Source organism: Orycteropus afer, unplaced genomic scaffold, assembly GCF_000298275.1.
Source record: "Orycteropus afer afer isolate SDZICR_OR568_19922 unplaced genomic scaffold, OryAfe1.0 scaffold00101, whole genome shotgun sequence".
NCBI lineage: Eukaryota > Metazoa > Chordata > Mammalia > Tubulidentata > Orycteropodidae > Orycteropus > Orycteropus afer.
The window spans coordinates 6,838,422-6,857,391 of NW_006921688.1; the positions used below are offsets into that span (position 1 = coordinate 6,838,422).

An 18,970-nucleotide genomic window follows, 5' to 3' on the forward strand; every position below is an offset into this window, starting at 1 on the left:
GTCCCTGCATTGTCTCTCCTCACCTGTAACCCTCGGGCTTTCTACATTAGGGACCCTCAAAGCAGTGTTGGGGGTGATATCGCCCCACCCTACTCCCCAGTATATCCCCGTCCCTGTATACCCCCTCCCCTGTAACTGGTTGTCATATGACAATCATGTTACTGGAAATTAATGAGTTTGGGGCAAGGATACTAACTGCCCTGCAAGGCATGAGACAGTCCCTTCCAAGAAAGGAGTTTCTGCCTAAAATACCTATGGCATGTAGCTCATAGAGAACTGAAGCTGGAGGTTGGGAGACTACAGCTAACAAGCTGTTGTAACAAACCTGGCAAGAGCTGACAATGGCCTGGATGAAAGCAGTGGCGGTTGGGCTAGGAGGCCTGGTAGCACAGTAGTTATGCTCTTGGTTGCTAATCAGAAGGTCGGTGGTTCTAACCTCCCAGCTGCTCCATGGAAGACAGTTGTGGCAGTCTGCTTCCATAAAGATTTACCACCGTGAAAACTCTGTGGAGCAGCTCTACTCTTTTATAGGGTCACGCTCTGAGTTGGAATCAATGACAGCGATGGGTTTTTTTTTTTTTTTTTAATTCAGTTTAGTTGGGCTGGAAAGCTGTGGGTGAGATCAAGTGATACCGCAAGGCTTGATGATCTGTCCTGTGGGGTCTATAATTGGGTTCTGGATCACCCAGCATTTGTGTCAGCTGACACTTCTCCCCAAGGAGACGGGAGGGAGAGAAGGGCCTTGTGGGAGGAGAAACTGATGGTGAGAAGACGAAACCTGTAGTCTTTCCAGTCACTCCTAGGTTCCCCCCCACCTAAAAAACCATATATCAGCTTTGACTCTGGTGACCCGATGTGTTTCAGAGCAGAGCTGTGTTCCATAGAGTTTTAATGGCTGTGATCTGGAAGCAGATTGGCAGGCTTTTCTTCAAGATGTCTCTGGATGGACTTGAACCACCAAACTTTTGGTTCACAGACATGCTTAACAGTCTGTGCCACCTAGGAGCTCCTTTGGTTTCCTCAAACCCACACCCACTGCCACTGAGTGGATTGCGACTCAACAGTGATCCTACAGTCAGAGGAGAACTGCCCCACGAGGCTTCCGAGGCTGTAAATCTTCCGGCGGTAGGTTGCCTCATCTTTCTCCGGCAGAGCCTGGTGGGTTTGAACTGAGACCTTTAGGTTAGGAGCCAAATGCCTTAACTACTATGCCACTAGAGCTCTCTGGTTTTCCCAGACCTGTATTATTCAGATTATTGGTTCTCTCTGGCTGCCTGCCTTCTGATCCTTGTTTGCTTATAAGCGTCTCCATTTAACTGGACAGATAAAAGAATGCTTTAACTAGTCTCTTTTGTGTTGCTAAAAAAGAAAAAGTTATGGAAAGAAATTGAAATTGTTCAGGCTGTGGAAGCTTCCCTCAGTGGTGTGACGATAGCCGAGAGAGCCCGAATTGTGTGTCTGTGTAGCGGCTTGTGTGTTGCTGTGATGCTCAACAGGTTTCAGGGGAGCTTCCAGATTGAGACAGACCAGGAAGAAAGGCCTGGCAACCTACTGCTGAAAATCAGCCAATGAGAACACTGTGGACCCCAACAGTCTGACCCATTCCACTGAGTGTAGGGTCCCCACGAGCCGGGGGCCAATGTGAAGGCAGCTAACAGTTGTGAGATCTTGGTGAAGTAACACTATTTTGTTTCTTCTATTGGATCCTTGCCTGCCTAATACTAAGAAGAATTGTAGTAGCAGCCTCTTCAAAAACTTTGGAGTATTTGGTTTCATTTCCTACATTCTTATTCTCATTCACAGACTGCACGGCCATTTAGAATGAGGGCAGGGTTTAGTGTAAGTCTCTCAACCATGAGCAGCTTCTAACGGCTCCTGTGGAGACCTGGACACTGCTCACAAGAGCACCTAGCCACAGAGAAGGAAGCCTGCAGGGAAGAGGACCTTATTAGCTCCCCAGGTTATTATCATCGTGAGGAAACCAGTAGAACCAAGAAAGGACAGGAAGAGCAGAAAAATGATACAGTGATGCTGTGGTTCTCAAAATGTGGTCCCCGGCAACAGCATCAGCAGCAGCTGGGAGCCTGTTCGAAATGCAACTGCTTGGGTCCCATCCCAGATGGAATCTTAACACTTGGGGGTGGGGTCTACATTCAGTTTCACCAAGCCCTCCAGGATATTCTGATGTGCTGAGGTCTGAGGACCCCTACAGCCATATAAGTTGTAATGGGGATCTAAGTGAATTGCCTGAAAAACAGAACAGGTTAACAGGCAAAAAGGCTTTGCCACCCGCCAGCTACTCCTCGGAAGGAAAATGGGGCAATCTACTTCCGTAGTGATAGTGCCTCGGAAACCCAAGGAGGGGTTGCTATGAGTCAGGTCCAACTCAACGGCACATAACAACAACATCCCTCTTCCTAAGGGCTTCTAGCCCAAAGTAATGCTTGCATATTTGGGAAAATACCATTTTGCTTCTGTAATGTAAATGAGTTATCACTTGTCGAACACCACAAGCAAGAAAGCACACCAGGTGAACAAGAAAAGCCAGGACTTGTACTTCTTGGCATTCTCTTTGTGCTGAATCATAGGTTTCTGCCTCCACAGCACTTGTACACAGCCAAGTGCTGGTCAAAGGTTATATGTCACTGTTAAGAGCATTGTAGCTCCTTAGGTAGTGCAGTTTGTGCTCAACTACAAATCCAAAGGAAGTTTCAACTCACCCAGTAGTTCCAAGGAAGAAAGGCCTGGCAGTCTGCTTTTGTCCAGATTACAGCTAAGGGACCCCTGGGGAGCAGTCCTACTCTGTAAGATACGAGGTTGCCATGAATCGGAACTAGCTCCACAGCACTGAGTTTGCTGGAGTAGCATCATAAAAACAAAACAACAGTTGCACTGGAGTCCTCCTGACACTGGCAACTCTATGTCAGAGTGGAATTCCATGGAGTTCTCAATGGCTGGTTTTTCAGACACAGATCACCAGGACTTCCTGGTGGACTCGAGCCTCCAGCCTTCTCATTTGTACCACCCAGCGATGTCATGGTACAGCAGAAAGGGCGTGCGTTTTGAGTGAGACACATGGGGTTTGAATCCTGCCTGCCTCTTCTTGGCTGGGTAACCTCAGAAGAGTTTAACTTCTCTTGGTTGCCTCATCTGTAAAAATGGGACACTTACCTGAAGGGACTGTTGGAAGGAGTGATCAAAAGCGTCCTCAGTATACAGACACTCAGAGCAGGATTGATTTCCCTCTCCATCAGCCTGACAGATTGATAGCCTGACCTTGATTGACCAAACATGCAATCAAGAGGTGTTGATTATCACTGGTGCTTGGAATGCAAGAGTTGGAAACAAAGAAGAATCACCAGTAGTTGGAAAATATGGCCTTAGTGATAAAAATAACGCTGGAGATCGCATGATAGAATTTTGCAAGACCAGTGACTTATTCATTGTAAATACCTTTTTCAACAACACAAACGGCTGCTATACACGTGGACTTTGCCAGATGGAGTACACAGGAATCAGATTGATTACATCTGTGGCAAGAGGTGATGGAGAAGCTTTATATCTTCAACCAAAACAAGGCCAGGAGGTGATTGTGAAACAGACCATCAACTGCTCACATATAAGTTCAAGTTGAAGCTGAAGACAATTAAAGCAAGTCCACGAGAGCCAAAATGTGACCTTGATTATATCCCTCCTGAATTTGGAGACCATCTAAAGAATAGATTTGATGCATTGAACACTAATGACTGAAAACCAGAGGAATTGTGGGATGACATCAAGAGCATCATCCACGAAGAAAGCAAAAGGTCATAAAAAGACAGGAAAGGAAGAAAAGACAAAAATGGATGTCGGAAGAGACTCTGAAACATGCCTTTGAAAGGAGAGTAGCTAAAGCAAATGTAAGAAATGACAAGATAAAAGAGCTGAACGGAAGATTTCAAAGAGCAGCTCAAGAAGACAAAGTCAATTATTATAATGAAATGTGCAAAGACCTAGAGTTAGAAAACCAAAGGGGAAGAACACACTTGGCATTTCTCAAGCTGAAAGAACTGGCTGAAAGAACTGAAGAGAAAATTTAAGCCTCGAGTTGCAATATTGAAAGATTCTATGGGCAAAATATTGAATGATGCAGGAAACATCAAAAGAAGATGGAAGGAATACACAGTCACTGTACCAAAAAGAATTGGTCAATTCTTTGGTGGCATATGATCAAGAACCAATGGTATTGAAGAAGTTGAAGCTACACTGAAGGAATTGGTGAAGAACAAGGTTCCAGGAATTGACGGAATGATACCCACTGAGATATTATAACAAACGGATGCCATGCTGGAGGCACTCACTCAGTTATGCTAAGAGATTTGGAATACAGCTACCTGGACAACTGACTAGAAGAGATCCATATTGTACTCATTCCAAAGAAAGGTGATCCTACAGAATGTGGAAATTATCAAACAGTATCATTAATACCACACAAGAAAAATCTTACTGAAGATAATTAAAAAACGGTTGCAGCAGTATATTGACAGAGAACTTCCAGAAATGCAAGCTGGATTCAGACAAGGACATGGAATGAGGGATATCATAGCTGATTTCAGATGGATTCTTGCTCAAAGCAAAGAATGTTTACTTGTTTTATTGACTATGCAAAAGTATTCAATTGTGTGGGTCATAACATATTATGGATAACATTAAGAAGAATGGGAATTCCAGAATACTTAATTGGACTCATAAGGAACCTGCACATAGACCAGGAGGCTGTTGTTCAAACAGAACAAGGGGATACTGCATGGTTTAAAATTAGGAAGGGAGTGCATCAGGCTTGTATCCTTTCACCATACTTTATCTACTCGTTAAGCAAATAATCAGAGAAGCTAGACTATATGAAGAATGTGGCATTAAGATTGGAGGAAGAATCATTAGCAACCTGCAATACACTGATGACACAACTTTGCTTGCTGAAAGTGAGGATGACTTGAAGCACTTATTGATGAAGCACTTATTGATTTAAGACTGCAGTCTGTAGTACGGATTACATTTCAATATAAGGAAAACAAAAATTCTCACAAGTGGACCAATAAGCAGCATTACAATAGATGGAGAAAAGACAGACTGAAGTTGTCAAAGATTTCATATTACTTGGTTCTACAGTCAACACCAATGGAAGCAGCAGTCAAGACATCAGATGATGTATTACATTGGGCAAATCTGTTGCAAAAGACATCTCCTTGAAGACTTAAGATGTGCCTCACCCAAACCATGATATTTTCAATCGCATCATATGTGTGTGAGAGTTGGGCAATGAATAAGGAAAATGGAAGAAGAGTTGATGCTTTTGAGTTGTGGTGCTGGCAAAGAATACCGAGCGTACCGTGGGCTGCTAAAAGGACTAACAGATCTGTCCTGGAAGAAGTGCAGCCGGAATGCTCCTTGGAAGCAAGAATGGCCAGACTTTGTGTCACCTACTTTGGTCATGTTGTCAGAAGAGACTATTATCTGGAGAAAGATATCATGCTTGATAAAGTAGAGGGTCAATGCAAAGGGGGAAGGCCCTCAAGAAGGTGGATTGACACAGTGGCTGCAAGGATTGGCTCAGGTATAGCAAGGATCGGGAGGCTGGCACGGGACCAGGCCGTGTTTCGTTCTGTTGTACGTAGTGTCGCTATGAGTGGGAGATGACTCGACTGCACCTAACAACAACAGCCTGACAGCATTCTCCACAGAAGCTGACCTTCTCAGCCACCAGCCAATCTAGGCAGGGTGGGCCGTACATTTTCCAGAGAAGAGCATGAACTTGATTCACAAATTTAGTAACAGTTCTTTGTGTTCACCAGGAGGTCTGGTGGCATAATGCCTAAGGCATTTGACTGTTAACCAGAGGGTTGGTGGTTCAAACCCACCAGCCACTCCATGGAAGGAAGACAGGGCAATCTACTTCTGTAAAGATTTACCCCTCAGGAACCCAATGGGGTCACTGTGAGTGGAAATCCACTCGATAGCAGTGGGTTTTGTTAGTTTGTTTTCTTTCTGTTCACAGATAGGTTGATTTGCCTCAAGTGTTTGAAACCACATGGTATCTTTTCATCGTGGTCCAGTTCCCAACACTGGCCTGTGACTGGCTTTGGAGTTTACAAATGAATCCTATGAAAATCTGACAGACAGCAATTCATCCTAATTTCCCAGAGGTCTCATGTTAATTGGCATGGCTTTTCAAATGAAGATTTTCAGTGACAAATTTAAATTTCTAGTTTTAGTTGAGGGCTCATTAGGAACATTAGTTTGGAAGTTTTCTTTTTTTGCAGCTGTTTGTATAGTCAGAAATTCTTAACCATCTAATTTTTGTCTGTAGAGAGCTGTTGATTTAGTTGATATTCGTAGAGTTGTGTTTGGGAGCTACTGCTAGAAAAGAGAGACTCGTTGACCTGTATCTTACCGACTTTTTATTTGCTTAACAATTTCTAAATCTAAATCTTGTTTACCTGTAAATGAGGTATAGTGATCCTTTAAATTAGACCTAACACAGAGGACTAAAAGCAAATTATAATTTAAATATTCAGAGGGATCTGAAAACTGCCATGAACAATCCAAGCGTGGAAGGAAGAACAAGTGATGTTCCATTGCAACAAACTCGTGAATTAGTGGAGGGCTCCCCAACCCCGTCATTGTAGCAGGACTGTAAAAGGTACAGTGAACTCCGGGAGAGCTGCAATTCCAGGTGACCGCCTTGTTTTTCCGAGTCTCGTGCATTTTCCGTCTTTGACAGGATGTGGTCTCAGCACTTTTCATCACTTGTTCCAGTGGAAAATATTCACGTTCCTCTTCTCTGACAGGTTTCCACCTTACACAGGTTCTGCTGTCGCAGGTTTTACTGCATCCCCTCCCCTCCCCCCAGCCATCCTTCTAAGTTCCTGTACCTTTTCAAACAGTAATGCAGTTTGAAATTTGCAACTGAAGGGCTTTAATTTGGGTGCCTCAACACTTCCCTTTCTTGCAAGATGAAATTACAAAATGCAACAACAGCCATTTCCTCACCAGATGGTGCGGGATCCACTCTCCTCCCCACTTTTATGTCATGATCCAAAGTGACCTTTTAGTGGCAACACCTTCTTCCTATTAAGACCATGTCTCCTGTTAAGTAAAATCCTGCAGTACTTTACAAAAGCTTACTTTGCAGCAACATCTATTGAATTGAGTGAATCGCCTTTTATCGTTTTTCCTACAAAAGGCAAAGCAAAAGACCCAGTGTTGTGAACAGGGGACTCAGGAGAATGGCAGCTCAAACGACAGGGGTTCTGATTGCTCGCGCCAGCAACTGGATTCCCCAAGCTCACTGGAGTTGGTGCCACCACAGACTCAGAATAATTGTGATTTATAACGTCTTTGGTTAGAATTGGCGCTAATCCCAGAGGGATGAGAGGGCTTTGGGATGTCCACTCCGAGGGAGCTGGGATTTACTGGCCCGCCACAGTGGCAGGAAGTTGTCACAAACTGGTGCACAGGGTTGTGTCCCACACAACTAGAAGGTGAAGGCAGTGCCTGCCCCTCCCATCCACTGAGATCAGGAGCTGAGCTGGGACTGGCTGGCACGTGGCCCTCACCCCTCTCTCCTCATACATCATCACCCCTTGCAGTTATTGTTACTTTTTCATCTTCAAGACCCTGTCCTTTGGCTGCAGTGTGACTCTTCTTCAAGATTGCAGGGGCTGTGGAGTGTGTTGGGGGGCGGGGAGCTGCAGTGGCCCCTGATCTGCCCTTTCACAGTATTCAAGAAATTAATATGCTACGGAAGGTTGGGCAATCTACTTCCGTAGTGATACTGCCTCGGAAACCCAAGGAGGGGTCGCTATGAGTCGGGTCCGACTCGATGGCACATAACACCACCACCACCTGCCATAAACCTCTACAACTGAATGTAGTTTTGTTTAAGACAAAATTGATGGAAATGGTCAGCATTAAATAACCTAGTTTACAGAGCGCCTTCAGTTTATGTCACCTTTAGGCAAACGCCTCTTGGTCTCTTCCTTCTTTGTAAAGGAAGTTGGATGAGATAATCTCCAGACCATTCCCACTCAGACTTCTGTCCGCAGCATTTTCCTACACCGCTTCTTAGTTGATTCTCACAATCTAAGGACCTGAAGCTGTTACTAACATCTTCATCTTACGAAATGGAAAAGGACACTCAGGTTAGGGAAGGGCCCCGAGTTCTGTCTCCAGGATGAGGAGATGCAACGCCAGAGCGCGCCCCTCACGCAGTGTCCTCCAATCCCCGCCCAGCACTCCTCCGGGGAGACAAAGCAACGCAGAGCTCAACTCCTTTACCCATTTAAATGTTTATTCAATGAAAGGATGTATAAAAACTTACAAATCTGAGAACTGAACTATACATGAGATAGGATGCTGGGATATTCCGTTTTCAGCATGTACACAGATCAGAGCTATTAGGGTTCTTCCTCTTTCCCCTTCGGTCCTTATTTCTGGCTCCTATTTTGTCCCGTGCAACTATTCTGTTATTGGCCTACGGGAAGGTTAATGGACAATTTCTACTGCTTCCAGACCAACGGAGAGAACTTCAGGTGTTTTTTTTTTTGTTTTTTTTTTAAAGTGGAAAATAAACATTCAAGTTTTTTCACAAACAGCAATTAAGATTTTTTGTCCTGATTTCTCTTTGACATTTTTGATGCCTCAGTGAATGTTGCCATAAACTATTAGCACTAACTGTTGACATCATCAAAGCTACTACATCCTCAGCTCACAACCTCCCCCATATCCTTTCTCTGTGGTATACCCGCTGAGTTAAAAGCATCTGGCTGGTGCTAACGGGTTTACTGTGGGCAACTGCTAGAGAGGCATATAGTTTTCTATTCAGAAGGACAATCTGTAGGACAGTATTTTCAAATCTGATTTTAAAAACAGACAAGAAATTTGTCAGAAACCAAAAACACGGCATTTTGTTGTTCACCATCGAAGAAAGCCAGCATTCACATAAGGCATGTGCCTTGATTCACCTGTTTAGAGCAAGTAACCACACATTTTCTCTTACACACACACAGACTCACAGCTTGTCATGTTTTATTCCAAGATTAAGATTGCCATCACATTATTACTGTTATTTCCTTTTCTTGGGTTTTGTTAAGGTAGATTTCATAACTAATGATTTTTCTTGCCATAACCTCAAAGGATGCACTCCGAAATAAAACACCTGAAGGATAAACACTAAGGACATTTGCTTGAACGTAAAATCTTGGTCCTCACATCTTGTAGATTTTGCATAGTGCAGAGCTCAGAGCACACTGTACTTTCTGACATCGTTTTTCTGAGAAGGAAGACTTATTACCCAGGGAAAGTCATAATTTGAGCGTACCAAATTGCATTCTGGTGGGTTTTGGTATATTCCCTTCCTAAGTTCCAAGTATGCTTTTAAATCATCTACAGTTTGTCCATCTAATTGTGTTTACCAGTACTCCTGACCATTATCTTACCAATATCCCCTGTGTTAAAGTAGGTATGTGTCAGGTCGATAATGCACAAAGCCTTCACCAAGGGGGCTGTGGGGGGAGGGGCGGGGAGGACAGGGCAGAGACCCTTCGATCCATGCCATGGAGAACCATAGTCACAGTTCTGAATTGGGGGAGGGAGAGGAAGATAGTCCTTGTAAAAATAAAAGTTTGTGTTTGTTTTTAAAAAAAGACCAGTAACATTCAGTCTAATAACACTGTTTCCTGTTCCTTTTTGATGGACGCTAACACTGGGTGCTCGGGCTCCGTCACTTCGGAGTCCCCGCTGCCCAGGAGAATGGACCGCCCCTCGTCCAGGGCGAACACGTCCGAGTTCTGGTTTTGGCACGAGTGTTTGACCACCTCGTTGGGCGTGGAGAAGGTTTTGTCGCACAGGTTGCACTTGTACGGCTTGTTGGTCTGCACCAACATGTTGTCCATCTGGCTGCCCTCCTCGAACGTGCACAGCTCCAGAGTCTGCTTGTCCACCATGGTGTACGTGTCGATGCTCTGGTTGAGGCACACGTGGCGGGCAGCCTGGTTGGCCCTGCAGAAGCTCTTGTCGCAAGTGCTGCACTTGAAAGGCTTCCCGGTGTGGATGTACATGTGCTCCCTCCAGTGGCTCTTCTGGATGAACTTGCGGCCGCAGATCGTGCACTCGTACTTCCGCCTCTTCACCTCCCGCTCCTGGTCGGCCTGCTCCAGGTTGTCAATGTCCGCGATGTCCGAGGGGGGCGGGGTTTCCGACTGCTGCTGCCCGTCGATGAGCGGCGAATCCGAGATGTGCTGCAGCTCGTTGTCGCTGATGATCCCTGCTTCAGGCACTTCCATGGCGTCTTTTCCTAGGTCGGCTGCATTACTGCAAAGGGACAGGGGCACACGGCTTTCTCCCGGCTGGCTGGATGTGAAAGGTACCCCCGTGTGGATCTGGAGGTGTTCTCGCAAACTGCTGCGCAGCGTAAACCGCCGTCCACACAGGTGGCAAGCGTAGTACTTGGGGAAGCTTCCGTTCCTCTTCATGATGCTCGGCTTCACGTGGGCTATGGTCAGGGTTGCCGGCTGCTCGTCGGAGGACGAGGCTTCCATAGTGGTCTCCTCCCCGGGCGGAGGCGGGGGCACAGGAGTGGAAACAAGCTCTGGAGACAGGGAGGTCTGCAGCGGGTCGGAGGGGGCCATATTCGGCCGAGTCACCTGGGTCAGATTGGAAGTTAACTGGGAGAGCTGGGAGGCCTCAGGCACCTGCTCCTGGCTCACCCTGGATGTGGGGGGCCTTGGCTCTCGTCCAAGTTTCTCAGGGGTGGGGGCAATCTTGGTGGCTTGTCTTAGCTGATGATCAGCTATCTGGATGCCATACAAGGAGGAAGCCAATGGAAACACTTGGTCAGGGTGAGAAAAGGCTCCTTGGCTGGCGAGGCTGGCCTCCTGGATGAGTGGGTAAGCGTGCAGGAACTTGATCCCCTGCTCCAAGCGGACAGGGTCAATAAGCTGTGGGGCCATCTTTCCTGTGTACATCAGGTGTAAGAGATAGCTGAAGATGTCCGGCTGGATGTCTGTGGGCTTCAAACGGACACATTCACTGGAAGACACAAGCAAAAGATCTCAATTACACCTGCAGTATTCCATTTGACAGACGAGGAAACTGAGGTCCCAAAAAGTTAAGTGATTTATTATCTGAGGCCCCTAAAGTAGTTGGTGGTTTTGCTGATTTTCTAACTTTCAGACTCTAGTGTTTGCATTGTTCCAGAAACATCACACTGACTCAGCAACAGTAACCTAGAGGTTCCCAAGAATTTCTGGCTAGACCATTGGCAATGACAGCAAAGGTATGGCATCCTAAGAAACCAGTGAGCACGTCTCTGCAAACCATGAGGTGCGTATCAGCATCCACTGAGTGGACATCGACAGACAACACATGGTCAAGTTCCACGCGCCCTTGAGTGCCTTCTGAACTCAGAATCACTTCTGACTACACCATTTCTTGGTAATATAACTTTTTGGCTTTTTTAGCAATCATCTGTATCTTATTATTAAAAAATTTTCAGTATGCTAAAGCACTACTAGTATACCCTACTATTCTAAATGTAACATTTTATTATATCAGGAAAAAAAAAGAGAAAAGGATTGGGCTTTACAGCAATTTGTGACAGAGCAGACTTAAATAATGACTGAATTGCTATCAGTGTGTGTACATTTTAAGATGACTGCATGTGTATTTATTTATAAATATCTGAGGACAAAGTCTAGAAGCCAAAGAGCAAGTATAAGCAGGATCTTGTTGACAGTGAAAAGGGGTGCACTTAGGGAACACTTCTCTTTTAGAAACACACAGGTCTCTGGTATCTTCATTTGGAGTCACATCTTTAGACAGGAATGCTAATACAGGTGCTCTTCCCTTTAAGCACAAGATGAATGCCAAAAATATTATGTGCACATTACAGTACATTTAAACACTCGAGGGAAGTTCACTATTCAAAACAAAGCTTCAGTGATCACGTGTGGTGAAAAACACTTTATTAACACAATCAACTCTAACGTGAGGGGCAGAGCCGGTCTTCCAGGGCCAGGCGGAGCCCTAGGGAACTGGGGAGCACAGGCCTTCAGAGATGCAAATGACCCCTATTGCACCTTTTGTTCTGCCAGGATGGAATGCTCCTCAGGGCAGAAGGAGCTGCGCCCCCCCAACCAATTAGGGGAAGGGAAAATCCGAAGAGGGAGGGGCTTGCTTTTCGGCATCTGTGAAAAGTGCTAGCACAGAGGGCCTCTTTCTACAAGAACTTTGCTGTGTGTTTCCTGGCTTCTTGCGTGTCTGTTGTGGTAGAGCCTGTCCTGTCTGTGGCTTGTGAACGAGGATGCGACAGGAGCACCTCTCAAACTATAAAGGACTATGTGCATGCCCCTGATGGCAAAGGACAGGAGGAACTGGGGAGGCCGCAGTCCACACCTCAGCCTGGCCTAGACAGGAAAGGACCCCAAGAGGCCAGGAAGAGTTGGTAGAGAAACTACTGGGGAGGAGAAAGCAACGTCCCTGGGGCTCATGGTTGGGCCCTGGAGGCCCGTGAGGTTTCCAGATACCAATTTATTTTTTTATTTTAAGGCTTTTCCCCCATCTCTTAAAGCAGAAGCGCACGCACACACACGTACACTTCCAACGGCCTCCTGTCACACACCAGCCATCTTCATCCTCAGGTGCTTTTCTTCCAGGCAGCCTGACTTCCCTTTCTGAATCACTGAGCTCATTAGGGGCCAGACTTTGGTCATTTCCAACTCTTTTGGGACGGACACAGTTCTCTACAATACAATTACATCCATGTGGCTGGATTCGCAGGTATTAGATTGACATAACACTTTTATGCAGAAAAAAATGAGTATGTTGTTGTTATGTGCCGTCGAGTCGGCCCCGACTCATAGCGACCCCTCCTTGGGTTTCCGAGGCAGTTTCACTACGGAAGTAGGATTGCCCAACCTTCCTTCCGAGGAGTGGCTGGTGGGTTTGAACTGCCAGCCTTCTGGTTAGCAGTCAAGTGCCTTAGGCACTATGCTACCAGAGCTCCTAAAGTTAAAAGCTCTTCTGTATAATCTTTGACTCTAATTTCCATTTGCAGTTTTTCCTTTGCTAGTATTGTTGTAAAGAGTTTTGCTGGTGTAATGATTAAGGCATTTGGCTGTGAACCAACAGTTCGGTGGTCTGAACCTATCAGCTGTTCCACAGAAAAAAAGATGAGGCAGTCAGTCTGCTTCCGTAAAGATCTGCAGCCTTGGAAACCCAATGGGGGTCACTATGACTCGGAATTGACTCAATGGTAGTGAGTTTTTTTCTTGGGTACTGTTGTGGTTTTAGGTCGTGGAACTGATTCCCACCCATAGTGAGCCCATGTGACAGAGCGGAAGTGCCTCACAGGGCTTCCTGGGCTGTGATCTTTACGGGAGCAGACTGCCAAGTCTTTTCTCCTGTGGAGTGGCTGATAGATTCGAACCGTCAACCTTTTGGTTAGCAGTTGAGCACTTAACTGTTGCACCACCAGGGCTTCTTTTTCCTTTACCAGAATCTTCAAAGATGGTTTTAAAGAACTTTGAAAATAAGGATTTAAAAATAACATTCAACATCGTCAGAGGGATGTACTTAGCAAACGTGTGCCTCTGTACGTTCACTCCCGAGAGCTTCATGTCTGCAATTCGTGCATGATTTAAACTTTTCATTTAGAGCAGCGCACACAGAGACATCTAGTGGTAACTACAGACTAAGGAGAGTAACCACAGGGCTCTCAAGCCTGTTTCTGAGCCAAGGGCAGCGTTCCCCAGAGTGCAGCACACAGGCATGGCTTGACAGGCACGGCCCGACTCCCTGCCAGGCTGGCCTTGGCTGGGCTCTCTGTTGGCCTCGCTTCAGTGTGCTTTGATTCTGTATATGAAGGTGCCACCAGGCGGCAACCCAAGTGACACGTGCCAGCTCGGGTGCATTCGTACACACTACCGCTTCATCTCCGGCTTCTAGCTAAACAAATACCACATTTCCTTGTCAGAAGGCATTTATTTACTGCCCTGGACTTGCATGTAATTGAAATCTATTACACTGTATTCTGTTACCTGTATTGAGACTTCAGGATACAACCTCCCCATCACCCCCCACCCCCCACTAGGAAGTCTCTAACACAATGAAGTAGAAAGGAGCATCCTTAATGATGAAGATAAAGGATCCCTCCTTGTTAGTAGTCCCATTGTCCTGCCTTCTCATTCACACACTGATAAAATGGCCCTTATTTGCAGAGACCTGACCTGTGCACTGTGGCCTTCACAAAGCTTTGTAAAACCCTCTCTCTGCCCTCAAGAAACTTACAGTGGGGGGTTGAGGGGTATAAGTACACAAATGACAAGAACAGAGGGAAGAATGTAGATGCTGTGACCTGGCCTAAGTCAAGGGCAATGACGCACTAGTGGGACAAAGCTGTCCTGCACATTTGCTTGGTTGATCAGGGCAGAAGTCATGGAAGAGTGATATGTGAGCTGAAACTTAGGGGTGGTAGAGAGAGCTGTCCTGGGGAGCCACAGCCGTGGGAGCTGTCCGCCCAGGTGAAGAGGAGGTGAGGTGCATCTCTGAGATCCAGCTGGAGATGAAGTCAGGTGGTTAGCCTCAGGGGCCTTGAATGGAGAACAAGGAGTCTGCAGAAACCTTATTCCACAACCTCTTGGTTTCTGATGAGAAGGAATAACAAATTTACTAGGTTTCTGGTCAAAGCCACAACACAATCATAGCAAAGTTTAGGAGCATTAACCTGACAAACCCAAACCAAACCAAACTCACTGCCATTGGGTCGATTCTGAGTCATAGTGACCCCCATTGGGTTTTCAAGGCAGGCTGCCCCATCTTTCTTCCAAAGGAGCAGCTTGGTGGGTTTGGACCACCGACTTTTTCTGGTTAGCAGCCACATGCTCTAACCATGACACCATCAGAGCTCCTTACTAACCTGGCAGTAATGTGAGAATGAATGATTAGGAAATGGAAGTGAGAAGGGGAAAGAAGAGACCATTATGAAAACATTACTGACAAGACAAGCAAGAAATCAAATGTTTACAGAGAAATTGGAAGGATATGTCACTTGAAGATAAAATAATAGGGAAGTTCAGAGGAGTTCTGGGGAAGAGACTGCCTCTGTTTTAGTCATACTCACTGAGATGAAAGGGGGACATTCAATTCTAAACACCGAGGAAGCAGGCAGCTGGGGCCCTGGGAGCAGAGACCAACGGAGGTGAGAGTGGGGTGCAGGAGGGGGAGGAAGTCCAGGTGGGTGAGTGCACGTGGAAGAAAGAGTTCGAGACCAAATTGCGCAGAAGGCTTATGTACAGGGGCGTGCAGAGTGACAGCAATGCAGGACACAGTTTCCTAAGAAGGAGGACACGTGAACAGGAGCAAATGCTGCTGAGGACAAAGATGACAAGATGAAGAAAGGCAGTGGCTTTGAGGAAGAGGTGACCTTGGGGAGAATGATTTCAGTAGAGTGATGGGTAGAAACCACACTGCACACAGAAAGGGACAGAGTGGAATGAGAAAGCACACGCAGTGACAGAGGACCCTCTTGAGATCTTCAGCAGCACAAGAAGGAGGAACAGAGCATGACCAGAGGAGACAGCCCTGCCAGGTAAGTCCGGGTCCTTCCAGACTGAGGGGCAGGTGGACACCAGATAAAACAAAGTCCAGAACAAAAATTGGGGTGGGATCCTGAAGCATGAAGGAGAAAGGCAGAACATCATGTCCTTCGACACGAGAGGCCCTTTAAGATGGGGCGAGGAGAAGGAAAAACCCGGCAGAGAGAGAGGGACATTTTCAGATAGAAAAGGGGCAACTGGCAGAATGCATGACCTCACTGAGAACATGAGAGTAGGAAACAAGGTTAAATACTGAAAATAAAGAGGGTACTTACAGGGCTGGGGCTGCAGGAGCGGAGAAAGGGCTCCGAAAGGGAGGAGCCCACAGAAGGTCGGTAAAAGACAGTCCGCCGAGGTGGTGGAAGAGCTGACTTGGTAACAGCGCCCTCCCCAACTGTCCTGTCGATGCAGGTGACAAGCAGCCAGTGCCCATGGAGGAGTGGGGCAGCGGGCTGCGTGGGGCTGGAAAGTTCAGTGATTCTCAAGTGGCACTGGAAGCAGGCGTAACCAAGATGGGTAAAGGGGCCAAGTGAGGTCACAAGGGACTGGGGGACTAGGGGTCTAGGCAGTGGTAGCGACCCACGGTCTGGAGGGAAAGAGGGGCATGAGGTTAAGTCTACAGTCATTCAGTTATTATCAACCACGTTAGTTACCTGGTCTGATGGACAAACAACATCTTAAAGTAATTGGAGAATGAAGCAAGGACTGATTTGTGTGCCTTGAAGTACACATCGCCGATCGCAACCGTGCAGTCACACAGGAAACCAAACTCGCGCTGAGCGTTTAACTGTTGCAGAAGAATAAGTCCGTGGTTGGCCAAATCCATTTTTTACAAAATCTGCAAAGCAAACAATTTTGTTTTTAAGAAAGATAATTCACAAGGAAGTATGTGTCCTTCATAGTCACCAACAGCAATGATAGGAGCTAACAGTATTACTCATCAGGCACTTTACTAAGTAAAGGTCACACAAGTTAGCTCAGTTAGCCTTCTCCACAGCCCTCTGAAGCAGTTCTGTCATTACCCCCAGTTTACACTCAGGCTTGGAGTTTACGTGATTGGCCCAGCCTTACCAGATGTAAGTGGAGAAGTCGGATCCTAACAAACCCGAACAGCAAGCAGTCTGCCTCCAGTCACTGAGTCCCTGAGACGGCAAATACTCCTGGCTCATTGAGCTTTTCAGTTTAAGACCCCAAGTGGAAGTTCTAACAATGCAACAGGGACTGTCAAATCATCCATAGAGACGGACAACCCAAGGTGCTGGTGGGTTTAGAGCAGGGCACTGTGAAGACCTTACTGAGTTCCTAGGGGCCACTTCCCAGCTCCTGCTGTGCGGACATCGTAACTCGCATAACTCACTAATTGAGAGAGAAAGCAGGCTGGTCTCTCCCTTCTCTTTGGTGGTGAGGAAATGGGCTTGGAGAAGTGTAAGTAATTTGCTTCAGGCCATCTAGCTACAAGTTGGAGGAGTCAAAAGTTATATCTGAATGTTCAAATTCTGCATCTTCACCCCATACATGTCCCTGTCCCCCTAGGAAACCTTGAGTCTGGATCTACCTATAGCAGCAGAGCTGCCTGACAGAGCCTGGACTCATCCAATCGGTAGATTTCCATTTCCACAATCAAAGAGCATTTATTAAAGCCCAGCACACAAAGACCAACATTATATGTAACATTGTGCTTAACAGCAAAAGACGGAATGCTTTCCTTCTTAGACTGCAGATAAAGCAAGGCTGTCCGTGCTTAGTATTTAATACATGGCTGGAAGTTTCAGCTAGTGCAGTAAGGCAAGAAAAGGAAATAAAGCCATACAGATGAGAAAAAAGAATACTGCCCCTATTTTCAGATGACATGATCATCTACACAGAAAATCCCGAAGAATTTACAAAAAAAAAAATCAATAAACATGTTCAGTGAATAAACAGCAATAAACATGTTCAGTGAAATTAAAGCCATATAATATAATTTATAATCTACTTCCGTAGTGATACTGCCTCGGAAACCCAAGGAGGGGTCGCTGAGAGTCGGGGCCAACTCGATGGCAAACAACAACAACAACAACAAGAAAACAGAAATATTTAGGTGTAAATCTAACAAAACCTGCATAAGACTTGTATGCTAGATGCTACAAAACACTGATGAAACAAATAAAAGAAGACCCAAATAAATGGACACACTGTATTTAAGGACTGGAAAAGTAAAGTTTTCCTCCACCTGACATACAGATTTAACACAAATTCCATTAATTTTTTTTTTGTAGATATAGACAAGATTATTCTAAAACTTATAGGTAAAGGCAAAGGAACTAGAATAGCTAAAACAATTTTGAAAAATAATAAAGTGGGAGGAATTTCAAGTCTTATTATATAGCTTCAGTAATTAAGATTGTGGGATACTGGTGAAAGAATAGGCGCTCTGGTGGAGTGGTGTGTAAGGCATCTGACTGCTAACCAGAAGGGTGGTGGTTCAAACCCACCAGCCACTCCTCGGAAGACTGGGCAATCTACTTCCGTAGTGATACTGCCTTGGAAACCCAAGGAGGGGTTGCTATGAGTCAGATCCAACTTGACGGCAGTGAGTTTGGTTTTGGTTTTTGGTGGAAGGATAGACACATAGATAGATCAATGGAAAAGAACACAGAACTCAGAAGTAGACTCACATGATAACACTGAACTGAACAACTCAATAGAGGAAAGATAATCACCTTTCAACAGTGTTAGATCAAATGGAGTTCCAGAGACTCCCCCCACACCACAAGTCAACACACATTATATAAAAAAATAACTCAAAATGGATCAGAGGAGTAAATGTAAAATATAAAACTGTAAGTTTTGGGGAAAAGAAAGTATGAGAAAGTCTTAGGGTTCTTGTTGCTATCAGGTGCCAGCCAATCAATTCTGACTCAAGTGACCCTATGTATAGAACACAACTCTGGCCCTGTGCCATGCTCATCATCACTGCTGTGTCTGACAGCACCCTTGCAGCCACTCTGTCAATCCATCCCATTAAGGGCCTTCTCCACTGACCCTCTATTTTACCAAGCACGACGTCCTTCTCCAGGGACCCATCCCTTCTGATAATATGATCAAAAAAGTCATGACCAAAGTGTATGAGCTGAAGTCTGGCCATTCTTGCTTCTAAGGGGCATTCTGGCTGTACTTCTTCCAAGACAGGTTTGTTTGTTCTTCTGGCAATTGATGATATTTTCAGTATGATTTGCCAACACCACAATTCAAATGCATCAATTCTATCTTCCTTATCCACTGTCCAGCTTTCACATGCATACGAGGCTACTGAAAATACCATGGCTTGGGGCAGGTGCACTTTAGTCTTCAAAGAG

At 45.7% G+C, this 18,970-nt stretch overlaps 1 protein-coding gene across 1 annotated transcript; it reads right to left on the reverse strand.

Annotated features, from left to right (window-relative positions):
* Positions 1–9,695: 9,695 nt before the first annotated feature.
* ZBTB2 (zinc finger and BTB domain containing 2) lies at positions 9,696–16,557 on the reverse strand. Its single transcript, XM_007943209.2, has 2 exons — positions 16,286–16,557; positions 9,696–11,067 (listed from the first exon to the last, which is right to left on the reverse strand). The coding sequence occupies exons 1-2, from the start codon at positions 16,456–16,458 to the stop codon at positions 9,696–9,698; spliced, it is 1,545 nt and encodes a 514-aa protein (XP_007941400.1). The 5' UTR covers positions 16,459–16,557.
* Positions 16,558–18,970: the final 2,413 nt, after the last annotated feature.

What these genes read in the sequence shown, in the direction of transcription:
- ZBTB2 (XM_007943209.2), bottom strand. Translation starts at nt 16,458, where the DNA reads ATGGATTTGGCCAACCACGGACTTATTCTTCTGCAACAGTTAAACGCT. An exon ending in TTGTTTGTCCATCAGACCAG is followed by an intron (nt 11,068 to 16,285) that starts GTAACTAACGTG and finishes TGTGTCTTCCAG; the next exon opens with TGAATGTGTCCGTTTGAAGC.